This window comes from Eptatretus burgeri, chromosome 15, assembly GCF_056783735.1.
Source record: "Eptatretus burgeri isolate ZD-2024b chromosome 15, Ebu_testis_v1, whole genome shotgun sequence".
Classification (NCBI taxonomy): Eukaryota; Metazoa; Chordata; class Myxini; order Myxiniformes; family Myxinidae; genus Eptatretus; species Eptatretus burgeri.
This window is the reverse complement of record NC_140975.1, coordinates 39,077,248-39,102,863: the sequence shown is the minus strand read 5'-3', so window position 1 is coordinate 39,102,863 and position 25,616 is coordinate 39,077,248. Positions and strand designations below refer to the sequence as shown.

General features: G+C 53.5%; 1 protein-coding gene across 1 annotated transcript; it reads right to left on the bottom strand.

Moving 5' to 3' along the window:
* Positions 1-7,978: 7,978 nt before the first annotated feature.
* LOC147011971 (cytochrome c oxidase subunit 7A2, mitochondrial-like) lies at positions 7,979-25,484 on the bottom strand. Its single transcript, XM_085857859.1, has 4 exons — positions 25,349-25,484; positions 25,036-25,125; positions 8,565-8,649; positions 7,979-8,220 (listed from the first exon to the last, which is right to left on the bottom strand). Exons 1-4 carry the CDS (start codon positions 25,361-25,363, stop codon positions 8,180-8,182), a joined length of 231 nt encoding a protein of 76 aa, XP_085713985.1. The 5' UTR covers positions 25,364-25,484; the 3' UTR covers positions 7,979-8,179.
* Between the last annotated feature and the right edge of the window lie 132 nt (positions 25,485-25,616).

Here is a 25,616-nt window from a genome sequence, read left to right as displayed (position 1 = left end):
TGGAAGTCATCGTACGTCAAATAAAAACGTTCTGAAATGTGTGAGCATGCCTTGTCCGTTGCCAACGCCGAGCCTTGCCGTGCACCCACTCGCGAACAGGTTTGAACGCCAATCAACGTCACGTCGTCACCCCCAGGAACCAGGTACGCCAAGAGCAGGTCTCGAGCAGAACCAGCATAAACGGTCCGAGCGTCACCCACCATCAGGAGCCACCAGGAGCCACAACCGACAGACAGCTGTTAGGAGCTGTGAGAAGCTGAAGCGCTGTGAGAAACTGGAAGGCTGCAAGGCCATCACCAACTGTCGCCAGCTCAGCAACCGTCTGACTAGAAATTGACAGGAAATCGACGAAGCAACCTTCTGACTGGAAATCAACAAAAATAGCCGTTGCACAGCTGACTGTCGCAAAACTGACTGGTTCGACTGAATCCTAAAGCCGTCTGACGCTGACTCACTGACGCCAACTGACTCTCAAAGCCGTCGCCACCTGATTGGTCATCGACTGACCAGTCCAGAACGGACCTCTCGTCCTCTTTTTATGGGCGGCCCATCTGGGTGGGCACAGACTCCAGCCAAATCCACCCTGCCGCATTTGCGAATCGTTGCCCGTGACAACCCACCCGTCCCACGACCATTCCTGGTCTACAACACCATGCCTGTGGTGCTGGACGAACAACAGAAAGCAGTCATTTGTCAGAATTACCGAGCGAAAACGTGAAGCGCTCATAAAACGTCAACAACAATGATCACCTCAATGTTCAGCCCGATATGAAAAAGATCCAGTTAGCGTCCATAGAGCTGCTGAACGGGGTGTCAAACGTCGATGGAAAAAGGTGGGTGTCGGCGTCGGTGAAATAATTGGGTGTCAATGTCGATGAAAAAAACGGGTGTCGAGCCTCCGTTGGGCTAACGCCATCTCACGTGCATGAATGTGTCTGTCGTAAAGAGAAAAAAATAGCTTTCCATTGGAGAGGGAATCTATTCTTTACCCTTCTCAACACATCACATTTAGAATGCCACCAGACATGGGGATAAGTCTATCCTGGACATGCATTTACAGTAGGGAAATAACTGTCTGATGACCTGGATGTTTGTATGCATTAGTCGGATTGGATTCTGAAATCGGTCAATATATATATATATATATATATATATATATATATATATATATATATATATATATATATATATATATATATATATATATATATATATATAATGTGCCACCATATTCTGTGCAAGGAACATGGTGATTGGTCCAGTTGCTCCAGTCAGTGGGGAGGGGGGGGGAGTTGGTGAGAAAAGCACATGTTCGCCTTTTACAGTTTGTTCGACTCCAGAGACTTGCCACTGGAACAGCTCCACCCTCATTTCTTTCTCCTGATCTGATGTATGACTCCTGCTGTCTGCACAGTCACCAATCTCGGTTTCTTCCCATGCTTTCTCCCTCCTTTTGTCAAGTCAAGCCAGATTCGATCTGTGATTTGCTACAGGTACAATGTAAACCTGTACTAACCTGTTTCATGGTCGGGTTGGCGGCGACTAAACTGTCTCCCTCATCAGGTTTTCTGGTGAGAAGAGTGTATGGACATGGACACCCAGCAAGATTGAAAACAAAACCTGCCAAAGCACAGAAGAGCTCCCTGTGAGCCAACAGCCATCCATTTCTAGTGCCCAACTGTGTCTGCGTACGTCGTCCTGCAGTTGTTACTTTTTTTTTTCAGGAGGTTGGTGGCAGGTTTTGCACTCTGGCCATTGTAAAACCCTTCAATCTGCAAAACACACTAAAACATGCAAAGATTGCAGTAGTGCGTGTCAGGGTGGTGCTGAGGTGTCCACCATATGGCGGTGTCCTTGGGTTAATCTGAGGTGGTCCCTTTGTGTGAGTGCCTGGAATCCATCCCGAAGAGAGGATGATCATCTGGGGCGTTCCATGTCAAGTGTACACATTTTTCAGCGAAATTTTGACACATCATCTCAGATTTCACTCTATTTTGTGCAAGTGTTTTGTATCCACGGTAAAACAGTGTCAATTTTCAGACCTGGGGGCCCATTTTAGGGCCCCCCAAATTTGGGTGCCCCCGGTTGACCCACAATCTTCCAGAGGCCATATCACAGGTTGTAGTGGTCCGATTTGGATGATCTTGGTCTCAAAATGCTCGTAAAAGCGAGATCTTCCAAATTGCGTAAAGTAAAATCACTCTGAAACAGTGATTCAAAAAGTTATAGTTTGGGGTGCCTTTTGACCTTGGGCCCCCACCCCCCAGCCAAACCGATGATCCCGATTTTTTCGTGTGAGAATACCCTTCATATACTCCAACACCTCAGCATAAATGAAAATGGGATCTCAATGAGTTCAAGTGTGATGATGGTTTTATTGTTCGGGGTCCACATATCACTAATTCTTGATTTGACATTGGGCGACGTTTGCTGTCATCTTTCTAATGACGTCACCTGCTGGCAGGTGACTTTATGTCTGAAATTGACAATCCTCATCTCTGACTATTATATTGTTGTGGTTGACGAAATTCACAAACCACCATTCAGGTCCCTTAGGTGAGATATCTCTGTAAGTATATGTGTAGTTAGGCCCAAACCCGTTGTCTAGAGGGAATAAATGTCAATCAGTCGGGCTGCGACTCTTCAGGATAGCCGTTTTTCTTTTACTATCTTTATTTTGGACCAGCCGCCATTATTACCACCACCAACCACGTCTCAACAGCCATCACAACAACAACCACCAACCACAACGCCACTTCACAACAACCACCAACCACAACGTCGCTTCACCACAACCGCCACGACCTTTACCGTCACAACTCGCCACCATCGCATCACCGTCATCTCGCGCCACTCGTGGGCACCGATGCTGGACTCGTGCGGGGCGCGCACCGAGCAGCGTGTTCAAAAACATCACGGACTTTCCGCAGAAAAACGGATCAAAAACGACTCACGCCCACTTTTGTTCCGTCCAATCGGTGAGCGAGGGGCGATTTGGCCCCGCCTCCAGGGCGTTGGAGGGCGGTCGCTATATGCAAATTCATGGATCAAAAAGCATTCACGCCCACTTTTCCTCGGGCCAATGGGGAGCCAGGTGAAGGGTCGGAGGCAAAGGGTCAAGGGTGAAAGAGCGAAGCCACGGGGCTTATATAAACGGCTGCGTTCGTCAGTCAAGTTCAGTTCAGTTGGAAGTTGAGGGTTGAGAGTGTGCGGAGTTCAAGAGAGTCGTCGGTGGAGCTGGAAAGAAGTGGTACTAGTCAGAGTGAAGAGGACGGAGCTGTGGAGAGGTGACGGCGGCGAAGGCGGACGAGGGGGTGCTCGCGTCGGTGCCGGGAGCTGCACAGGGAGAGGCCAGCAACGCGACCGAGGTGGAGGAGGAGACGCTCGCCGCGGGACCCGAGACAGGGTAATATCCTCCTTCCCCCGAGCATCAGCAACCCCCTCCTGTTTCCCCCCGCGCTGAGATAGTGCGACAAAGGGGGCCCCTCTCCCACCCCCTACCAGACACTGTCCGCGAGGCCCGTGGAGTTGAGGCGCCGCCGCCGCTCTGCGTCTCATCATCAGACGGTAGGCCCGACACGGTCTCGGCCCCAGGCCCGCCTACCCCCCTCATCCTGGAGGGTGGTTCTCTTTTCTTTTGCTTTGGGAATATGTGTTGTCGGCGCAGTCTGTGAAGTAAAATTGTATAAGTGTTGCCGTGTGCCCGGTAGTCGGATAGATCTGCATTGTTGCATTTGCTTTTTGTGTAATATTGCATTGTCTTCTTCTTTTACATGTGCTTTTGGTGGAATTGTATATGTGTGCTTTCCGTTCATCGCGAAATAAATGTGCTTATTGTTGAACTGTTTTCCCGCTTCGCTTCGTCTTTTCTTTCATTGAATCTCCATCTTGCTTCACGTAAAGGGTTGGTCGTGGGCTAAAACGCCCGATAATTAATCGAACCGTCGAGGCCGACGAATAACACCGCTCGGTTATCCCGATAGTACGGAACGGGTCGCTTAAAGTGGCCCGTGTCCGAAGTCGACCTGCGGCGAGGTGCGATCGCCCGGTCTACCCTCCGTGTGGGTACTTAGGTAGGTCGAATTTGGCGAGCAACCCTATCCCACGCGGGGGCCGATTGGCACGATCGCGGTGAGACCGAAAGGTCCACCCGTGACTGGTTCCCGGCGTTAGTCCGAGAGGGTCACGACTGGATTGTCCGTCCGGTGGGCGACTTGCCGCGATTCGAGTTACGTGGCCGTCCGCACGCCGGCGGGCGCGAATCCGCAACAATATATTGCATAATTTGCGAAAAATTATTCTTCCCATTGTGTCTATTGATTTTTAAGTGTATATTTTTTGTATAACCATCATCGAATTAAGTTATAAATGGGATAAATCTGTTTTTGCATATTTTGCAGTAAGCATGGCGACTGAAGATCGAAAGGAGTTCCGAAAATACTGTTGCGATCTGTCATAAAACGAAACAACGAAAAGATCTTCACAATGTGTCAAATGATATGTTGATGAAATTTTCTTCAAAGATGAAAAAAGATGACAGACTTTGTACTTCGTGCAGAAAAAAAACAGTTGCCACCAGAGCGTATTGAAGAATCATCTTCGACCAGTTCGAAATTATCATCAGAAGGTACTATCGAAGGCATTGCAGGATCTATTTCGACAGATGAGGACGAGGAGGTTTTTGAGCGAGAAGCAGAAGTTGACCTATTAAACCAGTCGTTATCGATGATAGGCGAAAGCCCATTCGACAAACGAAAGGAACCCAGGGTACGTTCCTGAAAAGCGAAGTAAAGTGGAAGATTCTGTGCAAAAGAAATTAGAACTAGTTGCTGGACCAAGCACTGCGGAGAAAACACAAAATACAGCGTCAAAATGTGATTAAAACTGCATGCCAGAGGTGATCAAAAGCCTGAAAGAAAAATACATCGTTTCGAGCCGTTCAGAGCAAATACGTATACTGACAATATTTGCTAGGAATATGAGCATCAGAGGGATGATGAGTGAATTCAGTTGCTCCCAAAGAATGGCTGTGCAAGCCAAAAATTTAGAGAAAGAAAATGGTATGCTATCGTCTCCAAATCCCAAACAGGGTAAAATATTGCCTGACGAAGTGAAATCCGCCGTAACCGAATTTTACCGAAGTGATGAAATCAGCCGAATAATGCCGGGAAAAAAGGACTGTGGTGGTCAGGAATGGACATGGAAAAGACAAAATTCAAAAGCGCCTGGTACTAAACAATCTCAAGGGACTGTTTCAGAAATTCAGAGAAGAACCCTGGCTTGAAAGTTGGATTCGCGAAGTTCGGCATGCTCTGTCCCTCAGTGTGTCCTGGCCGGTTCAGGCGGTACACACAGTGTATGTGTATGTACGATACATCAAAATGTGAAACTCATGATGTTTGGTTCCAAAATGCCACAGATAGCCGAACTTCTAGCTATCATCATGTGATAGCACGCATAGTTTGTAACCCAGCACAACCGGCATGTTATTTCAGAACTTGTGAAAGTTGCCCATCAATTGAAGACTTCAAAACCGAGCTACTGAGTGCTTATGAACTGGAGGATATTGATGAAATTCAGTTTAAACGGTGGACATCCACTGACAGATCTGAACTGAGCTCCATGGTCCTGCCTTTGGAAGAATTCATTAATCAATTCTGTGAACACGCGGTGAAATTAGTGAGACACGACTTCATTGTCAAGGCCCAATCTCAGTTTCTGAAAAATAAGAAAGACGAAATCGGTGAAGGAGAATTTTTCATTATTGGAGACTTCTCAAAGAACTATTCGTTTGTCGTACAGGATGCGGCCCAAGGACTCCATTGGAACTGCTCTCAAGCGACAATTCACCCCTGGGTTTACTATTTCAAATCGGACGATGGCAAATTAAACCATGATTATATCAGAATGCAATACTCACGACGTTGTCTCAGTCCACCTCTTCCAAAGAATGCACATTGAACACTTGAAATCTAGCTTTGGAAATGTATATAAACTTTACTGTTTCTCAGACGGTTGCGCTGGCCAATATAAGAATTGCAAAGCCTTCATAAACCTATGTCATCACAAATCAGAGTATGGTATTGATGCAGAATGGCATTTTTTGCCACAAGTCATGGCAAGGGCCTTTCAGATGGCGTGGGAGGTACAGTCAAAGGAAAAGCAACACGTGAGAGCCTGCGTAGACCTTACGACAGTCAAATTATTTCTCCAAAATATATTTTCGCCTTTGCTGAAAATGGTTTGAATGAAATGAAGTTCGGTTACGGGATCCAAGAGGCGTATGACGAGGAAGAACGAAATCTGGAAGAAAGGTTAAAAACGGCCAAAACCATAGCTGGAACTCAAAAACTTCATGCTTTCATCCCCATTTCTGAAACTGCTCTTCAAGTACGTGAATTCAGCCTTAGCGAGGAACACCGTATCGAGTCAGCTATTTCAAAATCTACACCAACTTTTAACAGGAAACTCTCAGGTTATGTCACAGTGCACTATGATGGAAAATGGTGGCTTGCCTGCATCATGGAAGCCTTTCAGGACACTCATGAAGTGAAAGTGAATTTTCTTCATCCAAACGGGCCCGCAAATAGTTTTTTTTTTCCTGATATTGAAGATTACTGCATTTTAGTCATTTTTGATATACTTATTTCCATAGAACCAAAAACTGCTACAGGTAGAACCTACACAATCAGTAAAAAAGAAACACAGCTGTCAAATAAAACATTGGTTGGCAAAAAATCTTGACTATAATATGCTAGGAAAAACTCTTACTCATACTAGTATCGCTTCCAGTTCCTGCATGTGCATGTGGAAAATTTATGTACAATATACTGATATAGTGTATTGGCAATCTTGTGTTCAAATATTGTGCTATGTATTGTGGCGTATTGTGTGTCCAGCACCCGAGTCCCCGAACAATAAAACCAACATCACACTTGAACCCATTGAGATCCCATTTTCATTTATGCTGAGGTGTTGGAGTATAGGAAGGGGTATTCTCACACGAAGAAATCGGGACCATCGGTTTGGCTGGGGAGCGAGGGACCAAGGTCAAAGGGCGCCACGAACTATAACTCTGAATTACTGTTTGAGTGATTTTACTTTACGTGATTCGAAAGATCTCACTTTTACGAGCATTTTGAAACCAAGATCAGCCAAATCGGAGCGCTACAACCTGTGATATGGCCTCTGGAATATTGTGGGGCAGCCGGGAGCACCCAAATTTGGGGGGCCCCTAAAATGGGCCCACAGGTCTAAAAGATGGTATTGAGTTTTTTCACCCAAGTGAATAAATGACCAACATATGAGGAGAAAATGAGGTATTAGTGTCAGGAGGGTGTGTACACTTGACATGGAATGCCCCCGATTCCAGCCCTAGCTAGATTAAGTTACAGTATGAGCAGCTGAAAGAGGACCTTTTACATTAAAAGGAGATGAATACAAAGGGGATCTGATAAAGATGTTTAAGATAATGAAGGAGACAAAGTGTGGAATTTTTTTTTTCGTAGAATGGACACGAGCAGACAAGGAGGAACAGTTCAATTAGGACAGTAGTAAGGCAGGGGTCTTTCACTCAGAGTAGTGAATGCATGGAATGGTCTTCCTACATTGGATAGTGGCAGAAGATAATTTTGAAATAGAGTTGGATAGGTATCTGGAAGTAGTGGAGATGGGTGAGTACCAAGATGTTGGCATGATTGTGCAGGCTTGATGGGCCCAATGGCCTCCTGTGTTAAAGTTGCTTTTTTGTGCACAATCTCCACTCACTCAGGCTCTATCATCAGTTCGAATAAATGGAACCACGATTCACAGCCATATTCACTCACCCCTGCTATAAACAGTGGAAATGAAAATGCCAAATAGGTGCTTTTCAAATTCCCCTCCATAATACACAATCCCAGGCCTGCATCAAAACCGGATGTTATAATTTAATCAGACATACTTATGCACAAACCAAGCATGCAGGCTGGTGAAAAGATATGGTCATTTCAGAACTTTTATTGGAGTATGTGGAAGACAAAAACAAGGGGGGGGGGGAAGAAAATAGAACCACAGATCCAGTTTGCATGGGATGGCCCTTGCTGTGTTAAAGGTTCCTCAGCAGAGGAGACAATCCTCAGAGACAATCCAGGTGGGAGATATTGAGAGGACAATCAGTTCATTTTGAATAAACTTGACGTCACATCATCTGGTAAATTGAGTAAAAGACGTAGCACAAACCTGGAAAAGAAAAATGAAAAAAAATGTTTTAAAATATTTTTAAAAACCAAAAAACGATTAGTTACAAAACAAAATTGATAAACATGAGCAATACCGCAGTCTTGACGGGTAACCTATTAAATAATTACATTTTGAAAGTATAAAATAAATAATGAAAGTACATTATTGGTTTAAAAACAGATTGTATTGCTGCCATATGGCCAAGGATCAATCAATCAATCATCCCTCTAGTCAAGTGATCAGCACAGTGGTTATCTTTAAGAAAATAAATTTAATAGCTGGAGGATCATGACAGGTAATGCTCATCAAGTTCTGAAGGGGTTCATTTAAACTTCAACACTTACCCACGATAGAGACACTCATCGTGGTGCTGTAGAGCATAACGTCCTTTGGACCACCTTTGAGATGTATAGGGACATCATTATTTTCCTGCACACATGAATGTATTGATCAAACAGACATCAACCCCAATGAAGACAGTTCAACCCCACAACTCGACTCAGGATCAAATTGATCAGAACCAAAACATCCCAATGTCTTACACAATACAAGTAGCAGAATTTTTTTTTTTAACCTCTGCCACCGAAGGTGGAAGGAGGTTATGTTTTCACCTCTGTCTGTCTGTCTGTGTGCAGGATATCTCAAAAAGTTGTGGATGGATTTGGCCAAAACTTGTTGAACACGTTGGGTGTGTGACAAAGAAGAATCGATTCAATCTTGGTGAAGATCTGAATTCGGATCTGGATCCCATAATTTCTTTAAAGCGATTCTTCACAATTGAGAGATCGGGCAAAACCATATAGAGCATGATATTTCAAAAAGTTGCGGACATGTTCAGATGAAACTTGGTAGACAGGTTGGGTGTGTGACAAGGACAAACCGATTCGATTTTGGTGAAGATCTCACTCTGCATCGGAATACGAGAATTATTTAATTTTTAAACTGATTCTTCACCATTGAAAGATCAGGCCAAAAACTATATTTAGCATGAATTTTCAAAAATGTATTGGGCCAGATATGTTCTCGTGGAGTAGGCGTTGCACGGAAAAGGTATGTGCTCTACCGAGTGCACTTCTGTTTTTTTTTTTTTTAAGAGTTTAGGCTTAAAATCAGGTTTCTACCTTCAAAAAGGGGTTCATCCACAGAGGGCCAGCAGGATACCCAAGAGGTTTGCACCGTCTAGCCTGGGTTCAAATCTCATTTCAGCTATAAATGGTCACCCTGGTGTTTTGCAGGCAGGGCGAGGCATCAATGTGTGCGCTTGTCCCTCATATGGATGTGAAGCCGGAGGATCTGTTGGCAAATGCTGGTGATTGGTGGACGTTAAAGACCACACAGTGTCTTTCATGAGCAAGTGAGTTATCACCAGCACACTGAATTAATTACAAATTCCTGCCACAGTCGACAGTCAGGTCTGACCTGCCAGTTCCAAAAAGACAGGTCAGCATCATTCCCCCTGGGGTGTGGTTGGGGGGGGAGAGTTAACCCTTATTAATTCCCCCCCTGCCCCCAACACTTAATCCAACCCCAATCCCTCCTTCCAAATTTCTAGTTTTCCCTCCCGAGAACCCTTCTGTATCCATCTTGTCCACTCCATCCATCCTCAACTGCCCCCCATTCTTCCCCACACCCATTGTTTGTCCAAGTCTGCCTCTGTCTTGGCCTTCAACTTTGCTGTAGGTGTCCTCCCCCCACCTCCTCTTCTTCTCTACTGTTACTTTTGTCCTGATCCATTCCGTGTACCAGTGCTAGCTCTTCCAACACACACACACACACACACACACACACACACACACACACACACACACACACACACACACACACACACACACACACACACACACACACACACACACACACACACACACACACACAGTAGTTTTTTTTGGATGTTTTGCACCACATTCAACAGCTCAGTTCATATTGGTGGCGTGTCTGGGTGCCCATGGTAGCGTTTGAGACCGGTCATTTTAGATTGTTGGCCTTGACACAGTGCCGGATGAGTAACACGAACGATTTGACATATTCATCATTCTATATTACTTCCATCAACAGATTAACAACATGGCAGGATAAAAGTCATAAATGCTGAGTTGAACAAACGTCCTGAACTCATGGACTTAGTTAAGTAAAGCACGTCGTCTGGGACCTGGCCATCGGTTTGCCGCCGAACGCTGCTGATTGTGATGTCATCAATTCCCTCTGAAAATTCTATCTATATTCGATTTTTTTAATCCACTGTCACCTGCGTAAATACATGGAACACATAATGTGAAGATTTCGGAAGTATGAACAGAATATGTTCGGAGAAAGTGTGTTAGAAGTTTCAGGCTTACGTCCATTATATTGTTACGGCTGTGGAAATTCGCATTACACCATGAAGGGCCCGTAGGTGAGATATCTCTAAGTACATGTGTAGTTAGCCCAAACCCATTGTCTTGAGGTAATTTAGGTGATTCATCCGGGCTGCGACGCTTTGAGATAGCCATTTTTTCTGTTCTATCTTTATTTTAAACCAACCACGTCTCAACCGCCATCACACAACAACTACCACGCCAGCCATCGTCACCAACTGCAACCACGCTCCAACCCTCGGACAACAACAACAACGCCAACAGCCACAACCTTTACCTTCACAACTCGCTCCCACATCATCGCATTACCGCCATTCCCAAACGGCACCATAACCATCAAACCACCACCGAAAACCCTCCACCACCTTCACCTCTCTCCTTCTACGCCCATTCCCGCACCACCTGTGAACACTGAGCGTCGGGCTGTCTCGGGCCCGTTCGGCGATTGGTGCCGAACGCACCGAGCCGCGAGCGCAAATAGCGGCCTTTCCGAGGGAAAATTCGGATCTGGAACGCTATACGCCCACTTTTGCTCCGTCCAATTAGCAAGCACGGAGCGGCTTGGCCCTGCCTCCAGGCGCGTCTGTGTGAAATCGATTTATGCAAATTCTAGGATCAGGGGAGATTCACGCCCCCTTTCCTCCGTCCAATTGGCGAGCATGGCTCCGCCCCCGAGGTCATCCTGTTCCGGATATTTGCATATTGTTTTCTCCTGCCGGCCTATAAAACGGCGAGCGCAAGGCGAATCAGAGGAGAGAGTCGAGTCGGGTGGAGAGTCAGTCGAGTCGGGGGAGAAAGAGTGAGTCGAGTCAGTGTGGCAGAGTCGAGTCGGGTGGCGAAGTCATCGTTGTGTCATCGAGTTGGGTTCTGGAGTCGGTTGAGAAGAGTGGCGGGAAGAGGCAAGGAGCTCGGGTCCGAGGCAAGAAGGACGGCGGTCGGCAACGAAGTCGCGGTGTGGGATCGCTCGTCGCGGGACCCAAGCCAGCCAGCCATTCTCCCTCCCCCAGGGCATCAACAATTCCCCCTTTCCCCCCGCGCTGAGATAGTGCAACAAGGGGGCCCCGTTCCCACCCCACTCCAAACGTCGTGCCAACGAAACCCGCCAAGGAGCACGGAGTCGGGGCACAGCCACGCGGCCACATCTGCGGCTCGTCCGCCAACGCGTCACAAGGACCCGGGTAGGACCCCCCCACCCCGGTCTCACGGGCCTGGCCGCTCCTTCAGGTCACGCGCGCATATTGGCCTACAGGCCCGTCTGCCCCCTTGTCTATGAGGGTGGCTTCTTTCCTTTGCTTTTGAGTAAATGTGTGTTGGCGCCGTGTGTGCGCGTAGTCGGTAGTAACTCTGCGTCGTTGTTGCATTTGTTTTTGTTGCTATATGTGCATTTTGACTGTTTGGCTGTATGTGTGTGCTTTCCGTGTGTCACGTAATAAATGTGCTTTGTGTGAACTGTTTTCCCGTTTCGCTTCGTCTTTTCTTTATTGACCCTCCATCCTGCTTCACGTAAAGGGTTCGTAGTGGGCTTAATACGCCCGGTAATTAATCGTAACCGTCGAGGCCGACGATAACACCGCTCGGTTATCACTGTAGCACGGAACGGACCGCTTAAGTGGTTCGTGTCCAGAGTCGACCTGCGGCGAGGTACGATCGCCCGGTTTACCATCCGCGTGCGTACTTAGGTAGGTCAAGTTTGGCGAACAACCCTATCCTACGCGGGTGGCCGATTGGCACGATTGTGGTGAGGTCGAAAGGCCCACCCGTGACTGGCTCCGGGCGATAGTTCCCGGAGGATCACGACTGAATTGTCCGTCCGGTGGGTGACGCGGTCGCGATTCGAGTGACACGGCCGTTCACACGCCGGCGGGCGCGAATTCGCAACAATATTATGAATTATTACATATACCATAATAGCAGAAATTGACTAATTTGGACGCAGTGACTCGCTGCTCTGGCGCATGCTCCCATACCTGACCTGACCCTCTCCCACAAATCCTATAGGTACTGGTTCAAACTACCCCTTCCCTCAAAGGAGGTATCTACGATAGCGATTTGTACTTACGATTCGCAACCCCCATTCCTCCCATTATCCCAGTAAACACCTTCGGGAACGTTGCAACGGATAACCCTTCATTTAAAGAAAATACATTCTTGCTATAAAATTACACACAGAATTATAGCAAATTTGAGTTTTACAAAATCGCTCATTTTTCACAAGCTAAACAAGACAAAAATTGACTCCTTCAAAACTTCACTAGATCGGCCAGGTTGATGGTGAAATCTTTTAATCTACCGAGCACAGGTAATATCTCATCACCATCTAGTTCCATAAAGTCGTGTCTGACTTCTGGTGACATTCATGATCAGATTTCTCGAAACATCCCTATCCTGCACTGCTTCACAAAGGTCTGGAAGAGATGTCTCAGTTGCAGCCTTAACCCCATCCATCAAGCATATATGGTACAATGTCTACCTCTTCCTCTTCTTCCCTCAACCATATGCAGCATGGTTGATTTCTCCACACATGATGTGTCCAAACTATGACAGTGTGTTTTAGCATCAGTGTTTCAAATGTACATGGTGTTCTAATGTACATGGTGTTCTAATGTACATGGTGTTCTAATGTACATGGTGTTCTAATGTACATGGTGTTCTAATGTACATGGTGTTCTAATGTACATGGTGTTCTAATGTACATGGTGTTCTAATGTACATGGTGTTCTAATGTACATGGTGGTCTAATGTACATGGTGGTCTAATTTCTTCAAGCACCGATTTGTTTGTTCTTCCAGCAGTTCATGGGATGTTGAACATTCGTCTCAAACACCACATTTCAAAACTGTTAATCTTCTTCCTTCCTTCCTTTCTCACTGTCCATGACACATCCATGGACAAGATCTCAAACACCAAATGGGAAAGGTAACAAGACAATACTCAATATGGAAATCCTTCATGAATATGGAAATCTTAAAACAGTCCCAACTAGAATGGCATTCGGTAGAGCACATACCTCCGCAAGGCTGAAGAGTTTACATTTTGTATCTCGATGATAGGTTGGATCTGGATCCATACCTGAACTAAAATCGAATCGGCTTGTTCGTGTCACCTCACCAACTCATTGTCATAATCTGTCCACAACTTTTTGAAATATCGTGCAATATATCGTTTTTGGCCCTATCAATGGTGAAGAATCACTTCAAAAAATTATCGGATCCAGATCTTCACCAAAATTTAATCAATTCGTACTCATCAGACAGACACCCAACCTCTCCACCAAATTTTGTCCGAATCTGTCCACAACTTGAGACCGTGTTAACAAACAAAGACAAAAAGACAAGGGTGAAACATAGAATCTACCCATCTTCAGTGGTCTGGGCAATTACTGTATCCGAATTGAGATGTGGACCTTCACCAAAGTATAATCAATTTGTCATTGTCACACCCCCAACCTGTCCACCAAAACTGTGAGAAACATAAAACAGTCCACATTTTGATAAAGCCTGTTCACAGACAGACAGGGATGAAAACATAACCTTCATCCACGTTCGGTGGTGGAGATAATAAAATGGTCCTTTTCACAATGCAAATAATTCCCTCAATTTGAAAATACTACAGGTTAAAAAAGGCTATTTTAAAGGTCACAGACTAAGTGTAAGGAAATGGGGGAGGGGGAGGGGGAGGGGGGGAGGAGATGGAACATTCTTTGTGGACATCCACACATATTGTAGACAAAATGCTTTTCATTTTAACCCTCACTTTTCCACTTCTTCCCCACTCTTCTGTGATGGCACATGTAATAACAAGATCTTACTCCCGTCCTCCCCCATCCCTCTCCTCCCCCGTCCCCCTCCTCCCCCTCGTCCTCCCCCGTCCTCCCCGTCCCCCTCCTCCCCCTCGTCCCCCTCCTCCCCCCTCGTCATCCCCCGTCCCCCTCCTCCCCCCTCGTCCTCCCCAATCCCCCGTCTTCCCCCTCCTCCCCAATCCCCCCTCACTTCCTCCTCCTCCCCAATCCCCCTCTCTTCCTCCTCCTCCCCAATCCCCCCTCTCTTCCTCCTCCTCCCCAATCCCCCCTCTCTTCCTCCTCCTCCCCAATCCCCCTCTCTTCCTCCTCCTCCCCAATCCCCCTCTCTTCCTCCTCCTCCTCCCCAATCCCCCCTCTCTTCCTCCTCCTCCTCCCCAATCCCCCTCTCTTCCTCCTCCTCCTCCCCAATCCCCCCTCTCTTCCTCCTCCTCCTCCCCAATCCCCCCTCTCTTCCTCCTCCTCCTCCCCAATCCCCCCTCTCTTCCTCCTCCTCCTCCCCAATCCCCCTCTCTTCCTCCTCCTCCTCCCCAATCCCCCTCTCTTCCTCCTCCTCCTCCCCAATCCCCCTCTCTTCCTCCTCCTCCTCCCCAATCCCCCCTCTTCCTCCTCCTCCTCCCCAATCCCCCTCTCTTCCTCCTCCTCCTCCCCAATCCCCCTCTCTTCCTCCTCCTCCTCCCCAATCCCCCCTCTCTTCCTCCTCCTCCTCCCCAATCCCCCTCTCTTCCTCCTCCTCCTCCCCAATCCCCCCTCTCTTCCTCCTCCTCCTCCCCAATCCCCCCTCTCTTCCTCCTCCTCCTCCCCAATCCCCCTCTCTTCCTCCTCCTCCTCCCCAATCCCCCTCTCTTCCTCCTCCTCCTCCCCAATCCCCCCTCTCTTCCTCCTCCTCCTCCCCAATCCCCCCTCTCTTCCTCCTCCTCCTCCCCAATCCCCCTCTCTTCCTCCTCCTCCTCCCCAATCCCCCTCTCTTCCTCCTCCTCCTCCCCAATCCCCCCTCTCTTCCTCCTCCTCCTCCCCAATCCCCCTCTCTTCCTCCTCCTCCTCCCCAATCCCCCTCTCTTCCTCCTCCTCCTCCCCAATCCCCCTCTCTTCCTCCTCCTCCTCCCCAATCCCCCCTCTCTTCCTCCTCCTCCTCCCCAATCCCCCTCTCTTCCTCCTCCTCCTCCCCAATCCCCCTCTCTTCCTCCTCCTCCTCCCCAATCCCCCTCTCTTCCTCCTCCTCCTCCCCAATCCCCCTCTCTTCCTCCTCCTCCTCCCCAATCCCCCCTCTCTTCCTCCTCCTCCTCCCCAATCCCCCTCTCTTCCTCCTCCTCCTCCCCAATCCCCCCTCTCTTCCTCCTCCTCCCCCCAATCCCCCCTCTCTTCCTCCTCCTCCTCCCCAATCCCCCCTCTCTTCCTCCTCCTCCTCCCCAATCCCCCCTCTCTTCCTCCTCCTCCCCAATCCCCCTCTCTTCCTCCTCCTCCCCAATCCCCCTCTCTTCCTCCTCCTCCTCCTCCCCCCTCCAATCCCCCTCTCTTCCTCCTCCTCCCCCAATCCCCCCTCTCTTCCTCCTCCTCCTCCCCAATCCCCCTCTCTTCCTCCTCCTCCTCCTCCCCAATCCCCCCTCTCTTCCTCCTCCTCCTCCCCAATCCCCCTCTCTTCCTCCTCCTCCTCCCCAATCCCCCTCTCTTCCTCCTCCTCCTCCCCAATCCCCCCTCTCTTCCTCCTCCTCCTCCCCAATCCCCCCTCTCTTCCTCCTCCTCCTCCCCCAATCCCCCTCTCTTCCTCCTCCTCCTCCTCCTCCTCCTCCTCCCCAATCCCCGCTCTCTTCCCCCTCCTCCTCCTCCTCCCCAATCCCCCTCTCTTCCTCCTCCTCCTCCTCCTCCCCAATCCCCCCCTCTCTTCCTCCTCCTCCTCCCCAATCCCCCCTCTCTTCCTCCTCCTCCTCCTCCTCCCCCCAATCCCCCTCTCTTCCTCCTCCTCCTCCTCCTCCTCCTCCCCAATCCCCCTCTCTTCCTCCTCCTCCTCCTCCTCCACACTCCCCCTCTCTTCCTCCTCCTCCTCCTCCCCCCCAATCCCCCCCTCTCTTCCTCCTCCTCCTCCTCCTCCCCAATCCCCCCTCTCTTCCTCCTCCTCATCCCAATCCCCCTCTCTTCCTCCTCCTCCCCAATCCCCCTCTCTTCCTCCTCCTCCTCCCCAATCCCCCCTCTCTTCCTCCTCCTCCTCCTCCTCTCTCCTCCTCCTCCCCAATCCCCCCTCTCTTCCTCCTCCTCCTCCTCCTCCTCCTCCCCAATCCCCCTCTCTTCCTCCTCCTCCTCCAATCCCCCTCTCTCCTCCTCCTCCCCAATCCCCCCTCTTCCTCCTCCTCCTCCTCCTCCCCAATCCCCCTCTCTTCTTCCTCCTCCTCCTCCTCCTCCCCAATCCCCCCTCTCTTCCTCCTCCTCCCCAATCCCCCCTCTCTTCCTCCTCCTCCCCAATCCCCCCTCTCTTCCTCCTCCTCCCCCAATCCCCCTCTCTTCCTCCTCCTCCCCAATCCCCCTCTCTTCCTCCTCCTCCTCCTCCTCCCCAATCCCCCCTCTCTTCCTCCTCCTCCCCTCCTCTCCTCCTCCTCTCCTCTCCTCCCAATCCCCCCTCTCTTCCTCCTCCTCCCCAATCCCCCTCTCTTCCTCCTCCTCCCCAATCCCCCCTCTCTTCCTCCTCCTCCCCAATCCCCCTCTCTTCCTCCTCCTCCCCAATCCCCCTCTCTTCCTCCTCCTCCTCCAATCCCCCTCTCTTCCTCCTCCTCCCCAATCCCCCCTCTCTTCCTCCTCCTCCTCCCCAATCCCCCTCTCTTCCTCCTCCTCCTCCCCAATCCCCCCTCTCTTCCTCCTCCTCCTCCCCAATCCCCCTCTCTTCCTCCTCCTCCCCCAATCCCCCTCTCTTCCTCCTCCTCCTCCAATCCCCCCTCTCTTCCTCCTCCTCCTCCCCAATCCCCCCTCTTCCTCCTCCTCCTCCTAATCCCCCTCTCCCATCCTCCTTCCCCTCCTCTCTTCCTCCTCCTCCTCCCCAATCCCCTCTCTCTCCTCCTCCTCCTCCCCAATCCCCCTCTCTCCTCCTCCTCCTCCTCCCCAATCCCCCCTCTCTTCCTCCTCCTCCTCCTCCTCCCCAATCCCCCCTCTCTTCCTCCTCCTCCCCAATCCCCCTCTCTTCCTCCTCCTCCCCAATCCCCTCTCTTCCTCCTCCTCCCCCCAATCCCCCTCTCTTCCTCCTCCTCCCCAATCCCCCTCTCTTCCTCCTCCTCCTCCTCCTCCTCCAATCCCCAATCCCTCTCTTCCTCCTCCTCCTCCCCAATCCCCCTCTCCCCCCTCCTCTTCCTCCTCCTCCTCCTCCTCCTCCCCAATCCCCCCTCTCTTCCTCCTCCTCCTCCTCCTCAATCCCCCTCTTCCTCTCTTCCTCCTCCTCCCCAATCCCCCCTCTCTTCCTCCTCCTCCCCAATCCCCCCTCTCTCTCTCTTCCTCCTCCTCCTCCTCCTCCCCAATCCCCCCTCTCTTCCTCCTCCTCCTCCCCAATCCCCCCTCTCTTCCTCCTCCTCCTCCTCCCCAATCCCCCTCTCTTCCTCCTCCTCCTCCTCCTCCTCCTCCCCAATCCCCCCTCTCTTCCTCCTCCTCCCCAATCCCCCTCTCTTCCTCCTCCTCCCCAATCCCCCTCTCTTCCTCCTCCTCCTCCTCCTCCCCCAATCCCCCTCTCTTCCTCCTCCTCCTCCTCCTCCCCAATCCCCCCCTCTCTTCCTCCTCCTCCCCAATCCCCCTCTCTTCCTCCTCCTCCCCAATCCCCCCTCTCTTCTTCCTCCTCCTCCTCCTCCTCCTCTCTTCCTCCTCCTCCCCAATCCCCCTCTCTTCCTCCTCCTCCCCAATCCCACCCTCTCTTCCTCCTCCTCCCCAATCCCCCTCTCTCTTCCTCCTCCTCCCCAATCCCCCCTCTCTTCCTCCTCCTCCTCCCCAATCCCCCTCTCTTCCTCCTCCTCCCCAATCCCCCCTCTCTCCTCCTCCTCCTCCTCCCCAATCCCCCCTCTCTTCCTCCTCCTCCCCAATCCCCCTCTCTTCCTCCTCCTCCCCAATCCCCCTCTCTCTTCCTCCTCCTCCCCAATCCCCCCTCTCTTCCTCCTCCTCCCCAATCCCCCTCTCTTCCTCCTCCTCCTCCCCAATCCCCCTCTCTTCCTCCTCCTCCCCAATCCCCCCTCTCTTCCTCCTCCTCCCCAATCCCCCCTCTCTTCCTCCTCCTCCCCAATCCCCCCTCTCTTCCTCCTCCTCCCCAATCCCCCTCTCTTCCTCCTCCTCCCCAATCCCCCCTCTCTTCCTCCTCCTCCCCAATCCCCCCTCTCTTCCTCCTCCTCCCCAATCCCCCTCTCTTCTTCCTCCTCCTCCCCAATCCCCCTCTCTTCCTCCTCCTCCTCCCCAATCCCCCCTCTCTTCCTCCTCCTCCCCAATCCCCCCTCTCTTCCTCCTCCTCCCCAATCCCCCTCTCTTCCTCCTCCTCCCCAATCCCCCCTCTCTTCCTCCTCCTCCCCAATCCCCCCTCTCTTCCTCCTCCTCCCCAATCCCCCTCTCTTCCTCCTCCTCCCCAATCCCCCTCTCTTCCTCCTCCTCCCCAATCCCCCCTCTCTTCCTCCTCCTCCCCAATCCCCCTCTCTTCCTCCTCCTCCCCAATCCCCCCTCTCTTCCTCCTCCTCCCCAATCCCCCTCTCTTCCTCCTCCTCCTCCCCAATCCCCCTCTCTTCCTCCTCCTCCCCAATCCCCCTCTCTTCCTCCTCCTCCCCAATCCCCCTCTCTTCCTCCTCCTCCCCAATCCCCCTCTCTTCCTCCTCCTCCCCAATCCCCCCTCTCTTCCTCCTCCTCCCCAATCCCCCTCTCTTCCTCCTCCTCCCCAATCCCCCCTCTCTTCCTCCTCCTCCCCAATCCCCCCTCTCTTCCTCCTCCTCCCCAATCCCCCTCTCTTCCTCCTCCTCCCCAATCCCCCTCTCTTCCTCCTCCTCCCCAATCCCCCCTCTCTTCCTCCTCCTCCTCCCCAATCCCCCTCTCTTCCTCCTCCTCCCCAATCCCCCTCTCTTCCTCCTCCTCCCCAATCCCCCCTCTCTTCCTCCTCCTCCCCAATCCCCCTCTCTTCCTCCTCCTCCCCAATCCCCCTCTCTTCCTCCTCCTCCCCAATCCCCCTCTCTTCCTCCTCCTCCCCAATCCCCCCTCTCTTCCTCGTCCTCCCCAATCCCCCTCTCTTCCTCCTCCTCCCCAATCCCCCTCTCTTCCTCGTCCTCCCCAATCCCCCTCTCTTCCTCGTCCTCCCCAATCCCCCCTCTCTTCCTCGTCCTCCCCAATCCCCCCTCTCTTCCTCCTCCTCCCCAATCCCCCTCTCTCTTCCTCCTCCTCCCCAATCCCCCTCTCTTCCTCCTCCTCCCCAATCCCCCCTCTCTTCCTCCTCCTCCCCAATCCCCCTCTCTTCCTCCTCCTCCCCAATCCCCCTCTCTTCCTCCTCCTCCCCAATCCCCCCTCTCTTCCTCCTCCTCCCCAATCCCCCCTCTCTCTTCCTCCTCCTCCCCAATCCCCCTCTCTTCCTCCTCCTCCCCAATCCCCCCTCTCTTCCTCCTCCTCCCCAATCCCCCCTCTCTTCCTCCTCCTCCCCAATCCCCCTCTCTTCCTCCTCCTCCCCAATCCCCCCTCTCTTCCTCCTCCTCCCCAATCCCCCCTCTCTTCCTCCTCCTCCCCCAATCCCCCCTCTCTTCCTCCTCCTCCCCAATCCCCCTCTCTTCTTCCTCCTCCTCCCCAATCCCCCTCTCTTCCTCCTCCTCCTCCCCAATCCCCCCTCTCTTCCTCCTCCTCCCCAATCCCCCTCTCTTCCTCCTCCTCCCCAATCCCCCTCTCTTCCTCCTCCTCCCCAATCCCCCCTCTCTTCCTCCTCCTCCCCAATCCCCCCTCTCTTCCTCCTCCTCCCCAATCCCCCTCTCTTCCTCCTCCTCCCCAATCCCCCCTCTCTTCCTCCTCCTCCCCAATCCCCCTCTCTTCCTCCTCCTCCCCAATCCCCCTCTCTTCTTCCTCCTCCTCCCCAATCCCCCCTCTCTTCTTCCTCCTCCTCCCCAATCCCCCCTCTCTTCCTCCTCCTCCTCCCCAATCCCCCTCTCTTCTTCCTCCTCCTCCCCAATCCCCCTCTCTTCCTCCTCCTCCCCAATCCCCCTCTCTTCCTCCTCCTCCCCAATCCCCCCTCTCTTCCTCCTCCTCCCCAATCCCCCCTCTCTTCCTCCTCCTCCCCAATCCCCCCTCTCTTCCTCCTCCTCCCCAATCCCCCCTCTCTTCCTCCTCCTCCCCAATCCCCCTCTCTTCCTCCTCCTCCCCAATCCCCCCTCTCTTCCTCCTCCTCCCCAATCCCCCCTCTCTTCCTCCTCCTCCCCAATCCCCCCTCTCTTCCTCCTCCTCCCCAATCCCCCTCTCTTCCTCCTCCTCCTCCCCAATCCCCCTCTCTTCCTCCTCCTCCCCCAATCCCCCCTCTCTTCCTCCTCCTCCCCAATCCCCCCTCTCTTCCTCCTCCTCCCCAATCCCCCCTCTCTTCCTCCTCCTCCCCAATCCCCCCTCTCTTCCTCCTCCTCCCCAATCCCCCTCTCTTCCTCCTCCTCCCCAATCCCCCTCTCTTCCTCCTCCTCCCCAATCCCCCTCTCCTTCCTCGTCCTCCCCAATCCCCCCTCTCTTCCTCGTCCTCCCCAATCCCCCCTCTCTTCCTCGTCCTCCCCAATCCCCCTCCCTTCCTCGTCCTCCCCAATCCCCCTCCCTTCCTCGTCCTCCCCAATCCCCCTCCCTTCCTCGTCCTCCCCAATCCCCCTCTCTTCCTCGTCCTCCCCAATCCCCCCTCTCTTCCTCGTCCTCCCCAATCCCCCTCTCTTCCTCGTCCTCCCCAATCCCCCTCTCTTCCTCGTCCTCCCCAATCCCCCCTCCTTCCTCGTCCTCCCCAATCCCCCTCTCTTCCTCGTCCTCCCCAATCCCCCTCTCTTCCTCGTCCTCCCCAATCCCCCTCCCTTCCTCGTCCTCCCCAATCCCCCTCCCTTCCTCGTCCTCCCCAATCCCCCCTCCCTTCCTCGTCCTCCCCAATCCCCCTCTCTTCCTCGTCCTCCCCAATCCCCCTCTCTTCCTCGTCCTCCCCAATCCCCCTCTCTTCCTCCTCCTCCCCAATCCCCCCTCTCTTCCTCCTCCTCCCCAATCCCCCTCTCTTCCTCCTCCTCCCCAATCCCCCTCTCTTCCTCCTCCTCCCCAATCCCCCCTCTCTTCCTCCTCCTCCCCAATCCCCCTCTCTTCCTCCTCCTCCTCCCCAATCCCCCCTCTCTTCCTCCTCCTCCTCCCCAATCCCCCTCTCTTCCTCCTCCTCCTCCCCAATCCCCCTCTCTTCCTCCTCCTCCTCCCCAATCCCCCTCTCTTCCTCCTCCTCCCCAATCCCCCCTCTCTTCCTCCTCCTCCCCAATCCCCCTCTCTTCCTCCTCCTCCCCAATCCCCCTCTCTTCCTCCTCCTCCCCAATCCCCCTCTCTTCCTCCTCCTCCCCAATCCCCCCTCTCTTCCTCCTCCTCCCCAATCCCCCCTCTCTTCCTCGTCCTCCCCAATCCCCCCTCTCTTCCTCGTCCTCCCCAATCCCCCCTCCTTCCTCGTCCTCCCCAATCCCCCTCCCTTCCTCGTCCTCCCCAATCCCCCTCCCTTCCTCGTCCTCCCCAATCCCCCTCCCTTCCTCGTCCTCCCCAATCCCCCTCCCTTCCTCGTCCTCCCCAATCCCCCCTCCTTCCTCGTCCTCCCCAATCCCCCTCCCTTCCTCGTCCTCCCCAATCCCCCCTCCTTCCTCGTCCTCCCCAATCCCCCTCCCTTCCTCGTCCTCCCCAATCCCCCTCCCTTCCTCGTCCTCCCCAATCCCCCTCCCTTCCTCGTCCTCCCCAATCCCCCTCCCTTCCTCGTCCTCCCCAATCCCCCCTCCCTTCCTCGTCCTCCCCAATCCCCCCTCCCTTCCTCGTCCTCCCCAATCCCCCTCCCTTCCTCGTCCTCCCCAATCCCCCCTCCCTTCCTCGTCCTCCCCAATCCCCCTCCCTTCCTCGTCCTCCCCAATCCCCCCTCCTTCCTCGTCCTCCCCAATCCCCCTCCTTCCTCGTCCTCCCCAATCCCCCCTCTCTTCCTCGTCCTCCCCAATCCCCCTCTCTTCCTCCTCCTCCCCAATCCCCCCTCTTCCTCCTCCTCCCCAATCCCCCTCTCTTCCTCCTCCTCCCCAATCCCCCTCTCTTCCTCCTCCTCCCCAATCCCCCCTCTCTTCCTCCTCCTCCCCAATCCCCCCTCTCTTCCTCCTCCTCCCCAATCCCCCCTCTCTTCCTCCTCCTCCCCAATCCCCCTCTCTTCCTCCTCCTCCCCAATCCCCCTCTCTTCCTCCTCCTCCTCCCCAATCCCCCCTCTCTTCCTCCTCCTCCTCCCCAATCCCCCTCTCTTCCTCCTCCTCCCCAATCCCCCTCTCTTCCTCCTCCTCCTCCCCAATCCCCCTCTCTTCCTCCTCCTCCCCAATCCCCCTCTCTTCCTCCTCCTCCCCAATCCCCCCTCTCTTCCTCCTCCTCCCCAATCCCCCCTCTCTTCCTCGTCCTCCCCAATCCCCCCTCTCTTCCTCGTCCTCCCCAATCCCCCTCCCTTCCTCGTCCTCCCCAATCCCCCCTCCTTCCTCGTCCTCCCCAATCCCCCCTCCTTCCTCGTCCTCCCCAATCCCCCCTCCCTTCCTCGTCCTCCCCAATCCCCCTCCCTTCCTCGTCCTCCCCAATCCCCCTCCTTCCTCGTCCTCCCCAATCCCCCTCCCTTCCTCGTCCTCCCCAATCCCCCTCCCTTCCTCGTCCTCCCCAATCCCCCTCCCTTCCTCGTCCTCCCCAATCCCCCTCCCTTCCTCGTCCTCCCCAATCCCCCTCCCTTCCTCGTCCTCCCCAATCCCCCCTCCTTCCTCGTCCTCCCCAATCCCCCTCCCTTCCTCGTCCTCCCCAATCCCCCTCCCTTCCTCGTCCTCCCCAATCCCCCTCCCTTCCTCGTCCTCCCCAATCCCCCCTCCCTTCCTCGTCCTCCCCAATCCCCCTCCCTTCCTCGTCCTCCCCAATCCCCCCTCCTTCCTCGTCCTCCCCAATCCCCCTCCCTTCCTCGTCCTCCCCAATCCCCCCTCCCTTCCTCGTCCTCCCCAATCCCCCCTCCCTTCCTCGTCCTCCCCAATCCCCCCTCCCTTCCTCGTCCTCCCCAATCCCCCTCCCTTCCTCGTCCTCCCCAATCCCCCCTCCCTTCCTCGTCCTCCCCAATCCCCCTCCTTCCTCGTCCTCCCCAATCCCCCCTCTCTTCCTCGTCCTCCCCAATCCCCCCTCTTCCTCGTCCTCCCCAATCCCCCTCTCTTCCTCGTCCTCCCCAATCCCCCTCTCTTCCTCGTCCTCCCCAATCCCCCCTCTCTTCCTCGTCCTCCCCAATCCCCCCTCTCTTCCTCGTCCTCCCCAATCCCCCCTCTCTTCCTCGTCCTCCCCAATCCCCCCTCTCTTCCTCGTCCTCCCCAATCCCCCCTCTCTTCCTCGTCCTCCCCAATCCCCCTCTCTTCCTCGTCCTCCCCAATCCCCCTCTCTTCCTCGTCCTCCCCAATCCCCCCTCTCTTCCTCGTCCTCCCCAATCCCCCCTCTCTTCCTCGTCCTCCCCAATCCCCCCTCTCTTCCTCGTCCTCCCCAATCCCCCCTCTCTTCCTCGTCCTCCCCAATCCCCCCTCTCTTCCTCGTCCTCCCCAATCCCCCCTCTCTTCCTCGTCCTCCCCAATCCCCCTCTCTTCCTCGTCCTCCCCAATCCCCCCTCTCTTCCTCGTCCTCCCCAATCCCCCTCTCTTCCTCGTCCTCCCCAATCCCCCTCTCTTCCTCGTCCTCCCCAATCCCCCCTCTCTTCCTCGTCCTCCCCAATCCCCCCTCTCTTCCTCGTCCTCCCCAATCCCCCCTCTCTTCCTCGTCCTCCCCAATCCCCCTCTCTTCCTCGTCCTCCCCAATCCCCCCTCTCTTCCTCGTCCTCCCCAATCCCCCTCTCTTCCTCGTCCTCCCCAATCCCCCCTCTCTTCCTCGTCCTCCCCAATCCCCCCTCTCTTCCTCGTCCTCCCCAATCCCCCCTCTCTTCCTCGTCCTCCCCAATCCCCCTCTCTTCCTCGTCCTCCCCAATCCCCCCTCTCTTCCTCGTCCTCCCCAATCCCCCTCTCTTCCTCGTCCTCCCCAATCCCCCCTCTCTTCCTCGTCCTCCCCAATCCCCCCTCTTCCTCGTCCTCCCCAATCCCCCCTCTTCCTCGTCCTCCCCAATCCCCCCCTCTTCCTCGTCCTCCCCAATCCCCCCTCTTCCTCGTCCTCCCCAATCCCCCCTCTTCCTCGTCCTCCCCAATCCCCCCCTCTTCCTCGTCCTCCCCAATCCCCCCCTTCCTCGTCCTCCCCAATCCCCCCTCTCTTCCTCGTCCTCCCCAATCCCCCCTCTCTTCCTCGTCCTCCCCAATCCCCCCTCTCTTCCTCGTCCTACCCACCCACCCACCCCCTTCCATCTCCCCCCACGAAGCGACGGGTTGCATTTGCTCGTTTGAAATGTTTACTTAAAAGTTTCTCCACAAATCTTGACGAGAGTGCGAAAACACTTGGCGGCGAAAACAGGTAAAACGGGCTCGGACTCACCTGGAAGAGTTTTTGCAGTTCAGGAACCTTGTTCCTCATCTCCCTCCGTTGTGTGCTGCAGATACCACGGTGAGTAACACGGCCCAGCATCTGATGAAATGGAAACGAGCACAATTCATCGATACACCCACCACACAATCCCAAAGCAAGACAGTGCAAGTACAAAATAAACTCCTCTTGTCGGATGACCTGCGTATCACCTTAACTCAGTTATAAACACACACCGAACACGTACCGAGCTTACTCGAGATTGTAAGTAAAATACATAGAGCGACGTCGTTACTCCAAATCGGGTTAAAGAGGAATATCTCACCATTAGAGCCCTCATAATTCCGCAAAACAGAGCTCCGACTTCCTGAAGGAGAGCACCAAGAAAAACTACCAAGGACAAGCAAGGCCAAACCGGAAATCCTCCTCCTCTTCTTCTTCATTGTTCTTCTTCTTCTTCTTCCAATCCTCTTCTTCTTCTTCCTCTTAATCTCAGTTTAATGGCGGTTTTCAGAGCTGTGAGGCTCTATATACGCCACACACTCATACATTTCGGCTGGAGCAGACAGTACGGACGACGAGGACTGTATATT